The sequence below is a fragment of the Staurois parvus genome, unplaced genomic scaffold, assembly GCF_062004578.1.
Source record: "Staurois parvus isolate SC_StPar_1 unplaced genomic scaffold, SC_StPar_1.0 ptg000136l, whole genome shotgun sequence".
NCBI lineage: Eukaryota > Metazoa > Chordata > Amphibia > Anura > Ranidae > Staurois > Staurois parvus.
In genome coordinates, this window is record NW_028317932.1 from 6,073,568 (window position 1) to 6,088,315 (window position 14,748).

The 14,748-nt window shown below is 40.6% G+C and overlaps 1 protein-coding gene across 1 annotated transcript in view; it reads right to left on the reverse strand.

Annotated features, from left to right (window-relative positions):
* LOC149465926 (villin-1-like) overlaps positions 1–14,748 on the reverse strand; it is a 126,569-nt gene that overhangs the window by 80,793 nt on the left and 31,028 nt on the right. The window contains exon 2 of the mRNA XM_089673150.1: positions 3,561–3,636. Within this exon, the coding sequence (XP_089529276.1) occupies positions 3,561–3,623 (63 nt within the window). The 5' untranslated portion in view covers positions 3,624–3,636. The remainder of the gene's footprint in view (positions 1–3,560; positions 3,637–14,748) is intronic.

Sequence of the window (14,748 nt, forward strand, 5' to 3'; positions counted from 1 at the left end):
TTCTCTCCTCATGAGCTGTCACGCTGACAGCTCGAGAGGAGAGCCGGTAATCGGCATTCCTCGAAGGGGCCGTGTACACCGATTGTCAGGGCACTGATGATCTGTGTAGCCCCAGCAGTGCCACCTGTCAGTGTCCATCAGTGCCAGCTGTCAGTGCTCATCCATGCCACCTGCCAGTGCCCATCAGTGCCTCATCAATGCCACATATCAGTGCTTACCAGTGCACATCAGTGCCGCCTATCAGTGCCGCCTATCAGTGCCGCCTATCAGTGCCATATATGAGTGCCATATATGAGTGCTGCCTTTTAGTGCCCATCAGTGATGCCTGTCAATGCCCATCAGTGCCACCTACCAGTGCCTCCTCATCAGTGCCCATCAGTGCCACCTATCAGTGTCCATCAGTGCAGCCTATCAGTGCCCATCACTGCAGCCTCATTAGCGCACATCAGTGAAGGAGAAAAATCACATATTTACAAAATTTTATAACAAAAACTAAGAAAAAAACATTTTTTTTAAAATTTTCTGTGGTTCTTGGTTTGTTTAAGAAAAGATAAAAAACCCAGAGGTGATTAAATACCACCAAAATAAAGCTCTGTCACAAAAATGATAAAAATTTCATATACTGTAGGTACAGTGTTGCATGACCGCACAATTGTCATTCAAAGTGTGACAGTGCTGAAAGGTGGAAATTGGCCTGGGCACAAAGGGGGTAGAAGTGCCCTGTAGGCTGGTGGTTAAAGTTTTATTTTTTTAAATAACAGGGATGTTCAATTCCTATCTCCCAACGCTCGGGACATGTAGTTCCAGGCGTCGGGCAGGTAGTTTTTTTTCTACTTTAAGACCTGCTGCGTGGAAACAGCAGGGCTCACTTGTCAGGTGAAAGCATTTGGACGGCAGTGCTGCCACCCGATTGCTTCCACAAAGTGCCATCTCCCCCCCCCCGGTGACATCTCCCGGGCTCCGCTTGCCTATCTGCAGGCCTGGGACCAGCTCACCTCCATTGGCTAGAGGGGAGGGAGGAGAGTGGACACATCCGCTCCCCTCCCTTTCTTGGTTTTGATGTCACTTCTGGGTCCCCGTTTGAGAGATTCCCGGCCATGGAAGCTGGGAAAGAATGTAATGCGGTGCGATGCGCACTGCATTACGTTACATTCAGTGGATCATAGGGAAAACATGCAGGGTCTCTGGACCATAGATGCCTCAATAAAGAGAACCTGTCACCAAAAAATCATCACAGACTTTGTCCCCTCTGTGATGCAAAAAAAATTTGTGCTTGTTAAAAATGAAAGTTACACCCAAGCACATACCATCCCACCCCCAAAAAAATTGAGGCCCCCACCACCCCCACACATACTCATGTACAAATGTAAAAGCACACGCTGGGGCACCTACACATCAAAACGTCAATTGCAAAACACATGTTACATATCGCCGCGCACGCCAGAATGAGAGCAATAATTCTAGCACCAGACCTCCTCCATAATGCTAAATAGATGACCTATAAGGAGCTTTAAAAGTGTTGACCTATAGAAAATATAGGGTACTGAAGTTCGTCGCCATTTCACAAGCGAGCACAAATTTGACAAATTGGATATCTATTTACTCGATGCAACCTCATCTTTTATATTTTACAAAAAAAAGGTAATATATTGCTTTTTATGTGCCCTAAAATTAACTTACTTGTGTTTTTTACAGAAATTATGCGGTAATATCATGCGACATAAAAAATTAGAACTACCACTATTTTATTCTCTGGAGTCAGCTTTCATAAAATATATCATGTTAGGGGGGTTTATGTAATCTTCAGGCCTAAAATAATTTTTTGAACTTGCAAAAAATGCAAAAACAGCTCTGGCAGCAAAATGGATAAAGGATAAGCCCTGACCCACCCTTTCCTGAGTAGCAGTCAATCATTGCTCATTACACTGCAAGGTCTCTCCCCTCCCTGCTAGTTCCCGTGTGCGGTGCTGGAGAGAGGCAGGGAGGCAAGGAGGAGATAAACAGTGCAATGTTAAAAATATTAAACGTTTAAGTCGCCATAAAAGCCCCTTTTGTTTGTAGCCTCCCTGGCGGTTTGATTATGTCAGTATTTCTGTGCTCAAAGCAGTACATTTTTTTGCATGGAAATATGTTGTTTTTTTAATCGTAGGCCTGTAATTTTTAGGAATAACTCACTGAAATCTGTCCGAACAAGAGCCTAGTAAACATCATGGGTTATGATAAAATTTGAAACACGAAATCATAAATTATAATTTAATAAATAATCATAAAAAATAATATAATAATAATAATAATAAATTAATTCAATAATGTAATCAAACCAAAAACACTGAAATTTGAAATAGAGCGCAAAATCATTTTCAGTGTCTGATGACGAATTTCCTCACGAATCATTATCACTGAATTCTGCAAGTGGTTCTAATTTACTATCGCTGTTCTCTAGCTGGTCTAAAACCGCTTTTGACCTAAAGGGACACTCTTTGGACGCCATGGACATTTCTCAGTTTCCAGCAGAAAGAACAGTAAAAATGCAGGCAGGGCACAGGACAAAGCACTAGGGGCAAAATGTATGTGAAATGGTTTGATACAGTAATGTTTTACTATGTGATTTTAGTGTATTTAGTGAATGTCACTTTTTGACATTTTTAAATTTCCCGCTGGTTCCGGCTCCCATACGTCCTGTATGTCCCGACATCGCAGGGAACGGAACCCGGAAGACAGATGCTGGCATCGGCCAGAGGAGATGGCCGGGGACACTGCAGGGGGGACATCGTGGGAGAGAAGGACAAGGTAAGTGCAGAAGTGATCCCGGAGCAACACTGCAAGTTATTCCCGAGTCTAGCTCGGGGTTACCGCTTGTGGTGCTGAAACTTTACCCCGAGCTACACTCGGGAATACCTCCAGGGAGGTTAAAAGCCCCAGACATTCGGAATATCATCTCCAATTTAAATACAGTTTTGGTTAAAATGTATTTTTTTATTTGGACAAGTAGATTGTCATGCGGGAAGTAAATTGTGACACAGATTTAGTCCCTGGACAAGTTATTTTTTAAAAAATGTCCACACTCCTGAACAAATATTTCATACTTATCTTCTCTGTGCAATGGTTTTGCACAGAGCAGCACTGATCCTCTTCTTCTTGGGTCCATTGTCCTACACCCTCCCTCTCCCCACTGGCTGTGATTGATAGCAGCAGAAGCCAATGGATTCAGCTGCTGTCTCTGAGCCTATGACGAGGGAGAAAAATGCTGCTCTCACACACAGCACAAGATTGCGATGGGGCTCAGGTAAGTATAAGGGGGGGCTGGGGTGAGAGCAAAACACGGGTTTTTTTTTTACCTTAAAGCATAGAATTCATTAAGGTAAAAAAACCTTCTAGCTTTACAACCACTTTAATGTTGGGCAGTTGAATTATGTCCAAATAATGTCTCTAACTACCATCTTTTCTCTAGGACCTGCAGAATATACCTTTTAGTCCATAGAAATTCCATTCGCCACACCCATTTTGAGTTTCTTTTTCATGGTCAATGAAAACATCAACAGTAGAGAATAATCCCTTACCTCGATGAACCATATCTGCAGACCTGGCTTCCGACTGATGTTAGCAAACATCTGTGCACTCATCTTGACAGAGAAACTGGAAAAATAGAATTTAATAAGATATTTTAAATCAGTCCTTAGAACGTATACACATTAGCAGCATATAGATAAAGTACACAGGAGAGGAGGAAAATCTCTACAAAGGGGGAACACAAAGCAAAAACAGCACTAATATGATTCATGGAGAAGACAGAGAACAGTATCAGGTTTTTGTCACTGTATGCTGCTGTCGAGGAGATGATACAATAAAGGAAGTAGTGGAGCATCTCCTCAACATCCGTTCTTACCCCACCCCAGTCTATTCAGAACCAAAAAAGAAAAAAAAAGAAGAAATGCACACTGTAAAACTGAACTTCATTTATATTTTGTTTTGACAAAATGTGTACATGATAAAAAAGACAATTATGATACAAGTAGCCTTTGTTCTAAGAGATGCTGGTAATTGAGTGAGCCCCCATGTAAAGGCTGGCCATAGAAGGCTCAAATTTCTGCTAATTATTTATTACAGGTACTTATACAGTACCATCTATATATACCAGTACTACAGTACTATATATATATATATATATATATATTATAATTTTTTTTTCTTTTATTCACATCAGTCTCTAATCCTCAAGAAGCATACAATCTAAGGTCCCTAAGTCAATCACATTCATAAATTTACATAGGAGCCAATTAACCTACCAGAATGTCTTTGGAGAGTGGGAGGAAACCGGAGTACCCAGAGGAAACCCACACAAGCACAGGGAGAACATGCAAACTCCAGGCAGGTAGTGCCGTGGATGGGATTCAAACTGATGACCCTAGTACTGCCAGGCCAAAGTGTTAACCATTTAGCCACTGTGCTACACTGCTCAATAGGCCAAAATTCAAGCCGTGGGGGGCCCTACCAAGTACCACCTGATTCAACCAAAATCAGTTTGAGCCAGGGGGAAAATTATCGGCTTAACAGTGACTGAATCCCATGAGATGCAGTCACTATTCAGATATTCAGACACCTGTGTTTGCTGCTGCTGCTGCTGCTTGGGTATGACAGTTGGCTGTGGAGATTCCTCCATCCAGGCTGTTATGCAAACGTGGCTAAACAGACGTTTTTTAACCTACGTTTTCCATCAGTCAGTTTCCATCGTTCAGAAGTGTTTTCCAAACGTCCCGTGTACATGGAGCCTTACTGTGCATGGAGGAATGGATTACTTTTCTCTCATTCAACCCACACTAACAGTTCGAGTCGTGTATGGCTACATTTACACAAGTATTTAGAGCACTGCTGTTAGATTAGAATTTTTTTTTTGGTCAGGTCAGGTTTAGGTTATAAATTAGATACAATCTGACATTAAGGAAATTATATAAAAATACTAAAGTGGAATGTGAGGTGATTTCCAGTGCCAGGTTTGAATATATTCAAATCTACAAAGCAGGTCAAATGTGTCACCAGCTATGTAAAGAATAGCCATGTGGAGGCTCTGTTACACAGTCCAGATTTGCCCTAGATTTGTGTATTAGCAACAAGGTCCACGCCTAAACTATCTTCCGCTGCATTCACCTTTACATCTTCCCTAAAGGGATACTTTGTTTTGTTTCTTTTATTAATTAATTTATGTATGTATGTATTTATTTATTACAGCTTTTCGTCCAATACTAAAAAAGAAAGCTTTAAAAATATTTTCAGATTATTTTTAATCAGGTAAATATGAAATACAGTATGCAAACATATTCAATATTTATTACTTACAGACAGCACAAGGTGCTCTATGCATGAGATATATGTTATTTAAAAGATATATTTGCGGACATTGTGAAAATAGACCTGAATAGCCCATACCCCCTTCACCCCACATATTGAAGTATTTACCATTAAAAAGCATTCAGGCAATATAGGGATTTCTCATTAAGGAGTCCACCATTCTTTGCAAGCTGGATAAATTTCATGGTTCCAACTTGTAATAAGAGTTTATAAAAAAAAAGTTATAAAACATTACCTTACCAAATGTAAACAGATGCAAACAATTAAGTGTAAGGCTCCATGCACACTAGTGTTTTTTTTAAGCTCCTAGAAGTTATTGTGAGCATTTTTTTTCTGCTCCTAGAAGCTAATAGTGTTATCCTATAGCATGTGTCCAGGCACACTATTTTATGCAAGAAGCTTTTTTTCAAGCTTCAGTGTTTAGGAGCAGAAAAATAATTGTTTTTGTAGAGTTTTTGGGAGCGATTTCCCAACAGAAAAAATGCTGAATGCTCCTAAATGCTTCTAAACACTACTAAAATGCTCCTAACAGCTTTTTGAGAATTTTATTTTTTCTTCATATACTGTAAAAATGCAAATAAAATGCTAACGCTTTTAAATGCTACTACAAGCCATCACAAAAATGCTAGTATCGGCATTTTTCATCCAGCATTTTTTTCTAGCATTTTTGGAGCTTGTAAAAAATGCTAGTGTGCATGGAACCTTAAAAAAAATATAAACCTTTAAATTACTCTTCAGGGTAAATATTACACAGTAAAGAATTAGCTGAGTTCTTAATAGAGATGTTTTTATCCAGCAATGAGCAATTCTGTAAGGTTCCGTTCCTCCAGCAATTTGCTAAATATGACCCCGAGTTCAATTTTGATGCCAGGAAATATTCACAGATTTATTACCATTGAAGTGAGATGGAAAAAAGGTCTACCTCCCACACTTGCTCACCTCCTGCTAGGAAGTAAATAGGTAATATGCATTCCTCTACATTGCAATACCTGAATATGTAAATGTTGTGCCACATGGCCTAGGGAACTCCTATGTATCTGAGATTCAGCTGCATTCTAATTACAATTTTCAATGCGTATTGTAATGAGTTATCATGTGAATTGGCACACGCATTAAAGTGCATTTTTCTGTGTTTTAAGTGCATTTGTATATAAATTATTAACCAGTCAGCTTGATAAGGCTGGCAATGCATCAAAATGCTCAAATAATGTATACACTGCGCTGGACCTTACAATGCTTTAGGATGGAAAAGAAAATCAGAGAGGTCATATTTTCCAAAATGCTCTGCAAAACAGTGCAGAGATGTGAACACCACTTATTTATAGCATTATGATGATACAAATGACCTAGTTTGCTGATGCATATTTATGCTTCTTTATGTATCTTTCTATATGAGGCAAAATGCTATAGGCCCAATCTGTGAGTGTGGGTAAGAGAACCAAGCTCCAGGACAGTGGAGAGGTTCTCTAACCTGGAAGTGAGATGGCAGAAGGTCCAAAAGACCCATTATTTGTTGCTAGGTCATTTGGTTAGTTTGGCAGGACTTAGGCGATTGGTGCTAAACATCAGATTATAACAGATACATGGGGAAAATGCAGGTACTGGTGAACCCATCCAGTCTTCATGATTTACATTAGCTGTGTTAGCCAAAAGTATGTGGTCTTTGAAAAAGGAGCCTAGGAAGACACCAATCCAAAATATGTACCTTTGTGCAGAGCTATAGTTACATACAGTAGTTAGTTAGGCTGCAAAAAGGCACGTATATTGAGTTCAACTAAAAGACAACAATTAAAATAAAAACCTTTAGACTCAGAATTCCATTGGAGTTGATCCAAAGGAAGGCAAAAAAACCTGATATTGCATGGTCAAGTATTCTTCAACATGGAAGAAATTTCATCCTGATTCCCTAAGGCAGGGGTGTCAAACTGGCTGCACTCCAGGTGTTGCGAAACTACAAGTCCCATCATGCCTCTACCTTTTGGAGTCATGCTTGTAACTGTCAATCTTGCAATGCCTCATGGAACTTGTAGTTTAGCAACAGCTGGAGGGCCGCCAGTTTGACACCTGTGTCCTAAGGCATTCTAATACGCCCGAATCAACAATTTACAGTGTTATTTCCTATAAATTATATAGACAGTGATATTTTATGCATTTGGAAACTCATCCAGACTTCTTTTGAAGCAATCTATATAGTTTTCTAGAACTAGCTCTAGTGGAAGCCGATTCCACATTTTCACAGCTTTTACTGTAAAGAAGTCTTTTCATATGTGAAGGTACATTTTTTTTCCTGCAGGTGCAAAGTGTGCTCTTGCCATTTGTAATGATCATAAAGTGAACAATTTTGCACCAGATTTACTATATATTAATTTAAAACGCTTTCACATATTTTTTCTGACTGGCATTTAAACTTGGAGTGCCAGAAGAGTATTAACTATAGTTTAGGCCTGGTATGTGCGCTACTTAAAGCGGAACTTCAATCTCTCAATCAACATTACATAGTTACATAGTTAGTCTGGCTGAAAAAAAGACAAAAGTCCATCCAATTCAACCAAAAAAAAAAGTTATAATCCTTTACCCAAAATTGTAAAAAAAAAAAGTAAAAAAAACCCCAGCAAAGCATGATCCCATTTGCTCCTGCAGGGGAAAAAATTCCTTCTTGATCCTCCAAGAGGCAATTAGATATTCCCTGGATCAACTTTACCTATAAATGTTAGTATCCAATAATATTATGTGTATCTAGGAAAGAATCCAGGCCTTTTTTTAAAGCAATCCACTGACCTGGCCAGAACCAACTCTTGAGGGAGTCTATTCCACATTTTTACAGCTCTTACTGAGAAGAAACATTTCCGTATTTTGAGATTAAGTCTCTTTTCCTCCAGACGTAAAGAGTGCCCCCTTGTCCTCTGTGATGACCTCAGGGTAAATAGCTCTACACCGAGTTCACTATATGAACCGCTGATGTATCTATACATGGTAATCATATCCCCCCTTAATCTCCTCTTCTCAAGAGAGAATACATTCAGTTCCTCTAATCTTTCCTCATAGATGAGCTCCTCCATGCCTCTTATCAGTTTGGTTGCCCTTCTCTGTACTTTCTCCAGTTAGCTAATGTTCCTTTTGTGAATTGGTGCCCAAAACTGAACTGCATATTCCAGATGAGGTCTTACTAATGATTTGTACCGGGGTAATATGAGATCTCTCTCTCTGGAGTCTATACTTCTTTTAATACAAGAGAGGATTTTGCTCACTTTAGAAACCGCAGCTTGGCATTGCATGCCATTATTAAGCTTGTGATCTACCAGAACTCCCAGATCCTTCTCCACAATCTATTCCCCCAGTTGTACCCCCCCTAGTATGTATGATGCATGCATATTCTTAGCCCCCAAGTGCAGAACCTTACATTTATTAACATTAAACCTCATTTGCCACATAGTTGCCCAATTAAACAGTGCATTGAGGTCGGCTTGTAAATTGAAGACATCCTGTAAGGAAGTTATTCCACTGCACAGCTTGGTGTCATCTGCAAAGACTGGAATGGAATTTTTAATCTCAGACCCTATATTGTTTATAAATATATTAAAAAGTAAGGGTCCCAACACTGAGCCTTGGGGTACACCACTGATGACCTCAGACCATTCAGAGTATGAATCATTAACCACTACTCTCTGAATATGATCTTTTAGCCAGTTTTCTATCCATTTACATAGAGATTTTTCCAAGACTGTAGACTTTACTTTACACATTAGCCGTGTGTGGGGAACTGTGCCAAACACTTTTGCAAAATCCAAGTATATCATGTCCACCGCCACCCCTCTGTCCAAGTATATCATGTCCACCGCCACCCCTCTGTCCAAGGTTTTGCTCACCTCCTCATAAAAAGAAATCAGATTTGTTTGACAACTTCTGTCTTTCAAGAATCCATGCTGTCTGTTGCTTAAAATATATTTTTCCAGCAAGAAAAAGCTCTTTGTGTCTGGAGTAAAAGAAATTTAATCTCCAAACACAGAAATAGAATAGACTCTCTCAAGAGTGGGCTCTGGCCAGCTCAGTGGATTGCTTTACAAAAGAAGGACTTTTGTCCAGGGGTGTCCCTAGGGTTGGTGTCACCCCTCCAGAGGCAGGATGTCTCTATCGTGCACACACAGCTTGGCTCTTCCCCTTCATGTGTTCCCGTTGCACCCCCCCCTGGACCAGTGTTGCAAGATCAGTTAACCCCGTATATGTTGCAAGCCGACGATTCCCGCAAGATGGATCGGATCTGTGGATTAGGGAGCATAATGGATCGGAGTCCAATAGTAGATAGCAGGGAAAGTAGATTAAATGTACTTATTTTAACCTTTTTTCTTACATCTCTTCAGTTACTTCCTGGTTTCTAAGCCTAGGAAAATTATATCATACATTCCAGGAGTCTTCAGGAGAGGAGGGAGTAGGAGGGGTTGTCTCAGCTAAGAGCGCCCTCCTGTCTGTATGCCTGAGCTAAGGGCAGATGGATTTAAGGATGTGGGAGGAAGGAATTGCACTTCACCTGTGAACTTTGAAAACTGTTTCTCTGCATTGGACTGTATTATCCCACCTATCTAAGCTTCTGTTTGTCTTCTTAAAGATACAGTAGCCTTTTTTTTGCAAAACTTGAAAAAATGTCTAGACAAGGTTCTGAGTATTCTATTATCGCTAAATCAATGCAGATGCATTATACCTCTAACCACACAGATGTACAGGGAGCATATTCTGCAGACAGAGCAAAATTTAAACCCAAATGCACAGAAAAACCAATGCAGAAACTCAAAGAAAATGATGAAATCACTTGAGACAAGTTCTCCAGCAATCTGTCAGACCTATGGGACAGAACTACATACTGCATGTCAGTTTTGCTGCACTTTAATGCCCAACCAACTGAATTAAGAGACTCCATGGATCGTCTATCTGCAGTGAAATGGTACATGAATCATCTACCCTTTCTCAAGATGGCCACAGCCAAAAATTCTAGGGGGGTGTTTTAAAGAGTGATTTCTCAACAAAATACAGCATGCAGAAATGGATAGATGGGGGAATTTGCTTTGAATATTAAAAATGAATTAAATAGAATATTTGATTTGTGGTACTCAGATACAGCATAGTTCTGCTTTAATTGTACTTTAGCATATGCATTTTTTAGTGTTTTCAAAGATAATTAAATAAAATGAGCTATAGCTTTGGATCCGGCATCCTCATTCTACTGTGATACTGTAGGAATGGGCTTGATGTAAGGATGGGCTTACGTTCAACTCAAACATCAGCCAAACACACAAACAGTAATGCAGGCCATAGATGGGTCGAAAATCGGCCGATCTTTCGGCCGAAAATAAAATTGGCCGATTTTCGGAACGTTAGTGGGCGATTTGGTCGGCCGTTTTTCGGCCGTTTTTTTTTTCCGGTAAAGTTGGAAAAAAAAATCGGCCGTTTTTGCCGATCGGCCGATTTTCGCGGCAATTAGTGGGCAAATCGGCCGATTTTTTACCGATAAAAAATCTGCGCATGAGCAGTGACCTGCAAGAGGAAGACAAAAAGAAGAAAAAGAAGAAGAGGAAGACGATGAAGAAGAGGATGAAGAAGAAGAAGAGGAAGAAGAAGAGGATGAAGAAGAAGAGGATGAGGAAGAAGAAGAGGATGAGGAAGAGGATGAGGATGAAGAAGAAGAAGATGAAGAAGAGGATGAGGATGAAGAAGAAGAAGAAGAGGATGAGGATGATGATGAAGAAGAAGAAGAAGAGGATGAGGATGAAGAAGAGGATGAGGATGAAGAAGAAGAAGAGGATGAAGAAGAAGAAGAAGAGGATGAGGATGAGGATGAAGAAGAAGAGGATGAGGATGATGATGAAGAAGAAGAATAGGATGAGGATGCAGAAGAAAAAGAGGATGAGGATGATGAAGAAGAAGAGGATGAGGATGAAGAAGAAGAGGATGAGGATGAAGAAGAAGAAGAGGATGAGGATGATGATGAAGAAGAAGAATAGGATTAGGATGCAGAAGAAGAAGAGGATGAGGATGATGAAGAAGAAGAGGATGAGGATGAAGAAGAAGAAGAAGAAGATGAGGATGATGATGAAGAAGAAGAAGAGGATGAAGAAGAAGAAGAAGAAGAAGAAGAGGATGAGGATGAAGAAGAGGATGAGGATGAAGAAGAAGAAGAAGAAGAAGAGGATGAGGTTGAGGATGAAGAAGCAGAAGAGGATGAGGATGAAGAAGAAGAAGAAGAAGAAGAAGAAGAGGATGAGGATGAAGAAGAAGAAGTAGGATGAAAATAAGAAGAATTCCAGTCCAGCAAAAAGTGTCTCTGCAGAGAGCTCCGCTATTTCTGACAGTTCTCTGACAGTTCCTTGACATTTACAGCGGTTGAAACATTGTATCTATTTGTTTCCGAATAAAAACATCTGTATCCTAAATGGAAACAAATAGATACATTGTTGCAACTTCTGTAAATGTCAAGGAACTGTCAGAGAACTGTCAAAGAAATAGCAGAGCTCTCTGCAGGGACACTTTTTGCCGGCTCTAGACGGGTAGAAAATCGGCCGATTTTTTTTACCATTGATGGTAACGTCGGCCACTTGAACAACCGATTTTTCGTTTTTTAAAAGAAAAATCTGCAGTTTTTCTCCCCATCTATGGCCTGCATAAGAGCGCTCAGATTGCCCACCGTGCCCCACAATGCACTGCGCTCGTACAGTGCATTGTGATTAGCCAAAGCAATGCACCTGGACTTTTACAAGGAACCATTTTTTTGGCTTTTTTTTAACCGCTTTCCCGCTGCCCTATAGCAGATATACTGCTACAGGGCGGCAGGGGTGCACAAAATCACATATATATATATATATATATATATACACATACACACACAAGATTTTGCATTTCCGGGTAGGGGGGTGCCAGTGCATGTTTACTAACAGTCCTTCCTCCCTGTCAGCTCGGGCACGCTGCTCTGTATTACAGTGAAACACACAGACACAAATCCCCCCCAGTAAAACACTCCCTGCACACAGTTAACCCTTTGATCGCCCCCTCATGTTAACACATTCCTGCCCAGTGCCATTAGTACAATGTCAGTGCTTTTCTTTCATACTGATCACTGTATTGGTGTCACTGGGGATGGCAAATCCTCACAGGGTCAGAATGCCCGCTGCAGTCCTGCTATAAGTCACTGATCGCCACCATTACTAATAAAATTTTTTTTTTAAATTACAGTATCTATACTGCCAGTTGTAAACGCTATAACGTTCACATAAACCAATTAATTTACACATATTGGGATTTTTTTTTAGCAAAGACATGCAGCAAAATACATTTTGGCCTAAATTTATGACTAAATTAGATTTTTTAAATTTTTTTACTGGACATGTTTAATAGCAAAAAGTCAAAAATATAGTTTTTTTCTCAAAATTGTTGGTAATTTTTTTATAGCGCAAAAAAGAAAAAACGCAAAACAACGCACAGGCGATCAAATACCACCGAAAGAAAGCTCAATTCGTGGGAAAAAAGGATGCAAATTGAAATTGGGTGCAGCATTGCATGACCGTGCAATTGTCAGTTAAAGTAACGCAGCTCCGTAACGCAAAAAATGGCCTGGTCAGGAAGGGGAGTAAATCCTCAGGAGGGCAAGTGGTTAATAAATGACTTGTCAAAAACTGTTGTTTTGGATTTTGTTCACTAAAGGAATTTTTCAAATGTTTGACGTCTTAATTATTTACTCAATTTATTCCTTTGGTGAATGGGTACCCCTTACTCATCTTATTAATTCACAAGGGGGGGCTGCATCAGGGTGCCCCCTTATTTAAAGGGGTACCCTGATACTAATGAGCTCCCGTACCCACAAACCCCCACAACCACAGGGCCAGGGTTGTGGGGAAGAGGCCCTTGTCCCTATCGGCATGGGGACACCATCCCTATGCCGAGGGCGTTTGGCCTGGTAAGTCACGGGGGGGGGGGGGGGCGATGAACAAGCCCCTGTTCTGCCAGACCTGTGCTTGGATCAAGTGTCTGGTAGGACTTTAGAGGGGACCCCAAGGTTTTTCTTCCCCCATTGTATGGGAGTGGGAGTCCCCTTAAAAGTCCTACCAGGACCTGGACCCTAAAGGGCCTGGTATGGCTTTTAGGGGGAACCCCACGCACTTTTTAAAAAAATTTTTACTCTGGGGTCCAGGGGCGGACTGACAACTCATGGGGCCCCGGGGCAATAGGGGATCATGGGGCCCGTGTCCTTGCCCAAACTCAAAAAAGCCTATGAAAAAGGTACCAAGGGCATCTCATGGGGCCCCCTACTGACCCCGGGCCCTCGGGCAGTGCCCGAGTTTCCAAATGGTCAGTCCGCCCCTGCTGGGGTCCCTCCTAGCCTTCCTACCAGACCTAAACGGTCTCATAAGGATTGTGGGGGGCATCCCACACTGTTTTCTTTTTTTTTTTATAAGATTGTAATTTAAAAAAAAAAATGTCACTCCTGCTGCAGCAGGTTTTATACGTTGTACAGATGTGCAACTTTGCAGGTAGTTTAAGGGAACCACCCAGTCATGATATTAAAAGGAATTTTTCATTTTTTTTTACTTTAAGCAATGAAAAATGCTGCTTTAAAAATGGTACTTTTAAAAAATTTTTCTTCACTGATTCATGTCCCTCAAGGCAGTACCCAAGTCCCAGAATTCGAGTCCCATAGACTTGCATTGAGTTTGAAGTTCACGGTCGATTCATTAGGTTCAAATGTTTGACCGTGAACCAAACATGGGGGTGTACGACCCATCACTATAATACTGTATGCTCTCTCCCTGACGAGTTGGTAATGTCCCTCTTCATATCCAGTTATATTGTGGCCTGCATTCTGGTTATGACTGTACTCCTTGCATTGCTATATCTAACTGCAGCATTGCTTGTGCTTGCCCTGCTTTCATCTGGTCTATGTTTATTACTGAGCTATAAAATTCTTATCCTAAATGGTTTTATGCTTCTGGGTATTAATTTAAATGAACATTGAAGGAGGAGTTAAAGGCAAAACTTTTTTTTTTATTTTTGGATAGAGTAAAGGAGGGTTATGATCGTTGTCATTTTTTGACCATCCCATTGTGGAGATCTCCATTCACTTCCCGTTCAATAGCCAAAACAGGAAGTGAAAGGAAATCCCTCCAAAGTGATGGAATCCCTTGTTGGCACAGGGCTGCTAGAACTAGTGTCCCCATTGGAAGATTTCCCTGCTAGTCCTGTTCTAGGGACAGCCCAAAATTGTGGATTTTCTTTTGCTTTCATTTTCGGTGATAATGGTCACACAGACAACAACAAAAATCCTGACAGGTGTTCTAATCCCTCTCCTCTCTATCCAACACCAAAAAGAGTTTTACTTTATACTTTAAATTAACATAAGTGCCAGTAAGGCAGGGCATACAT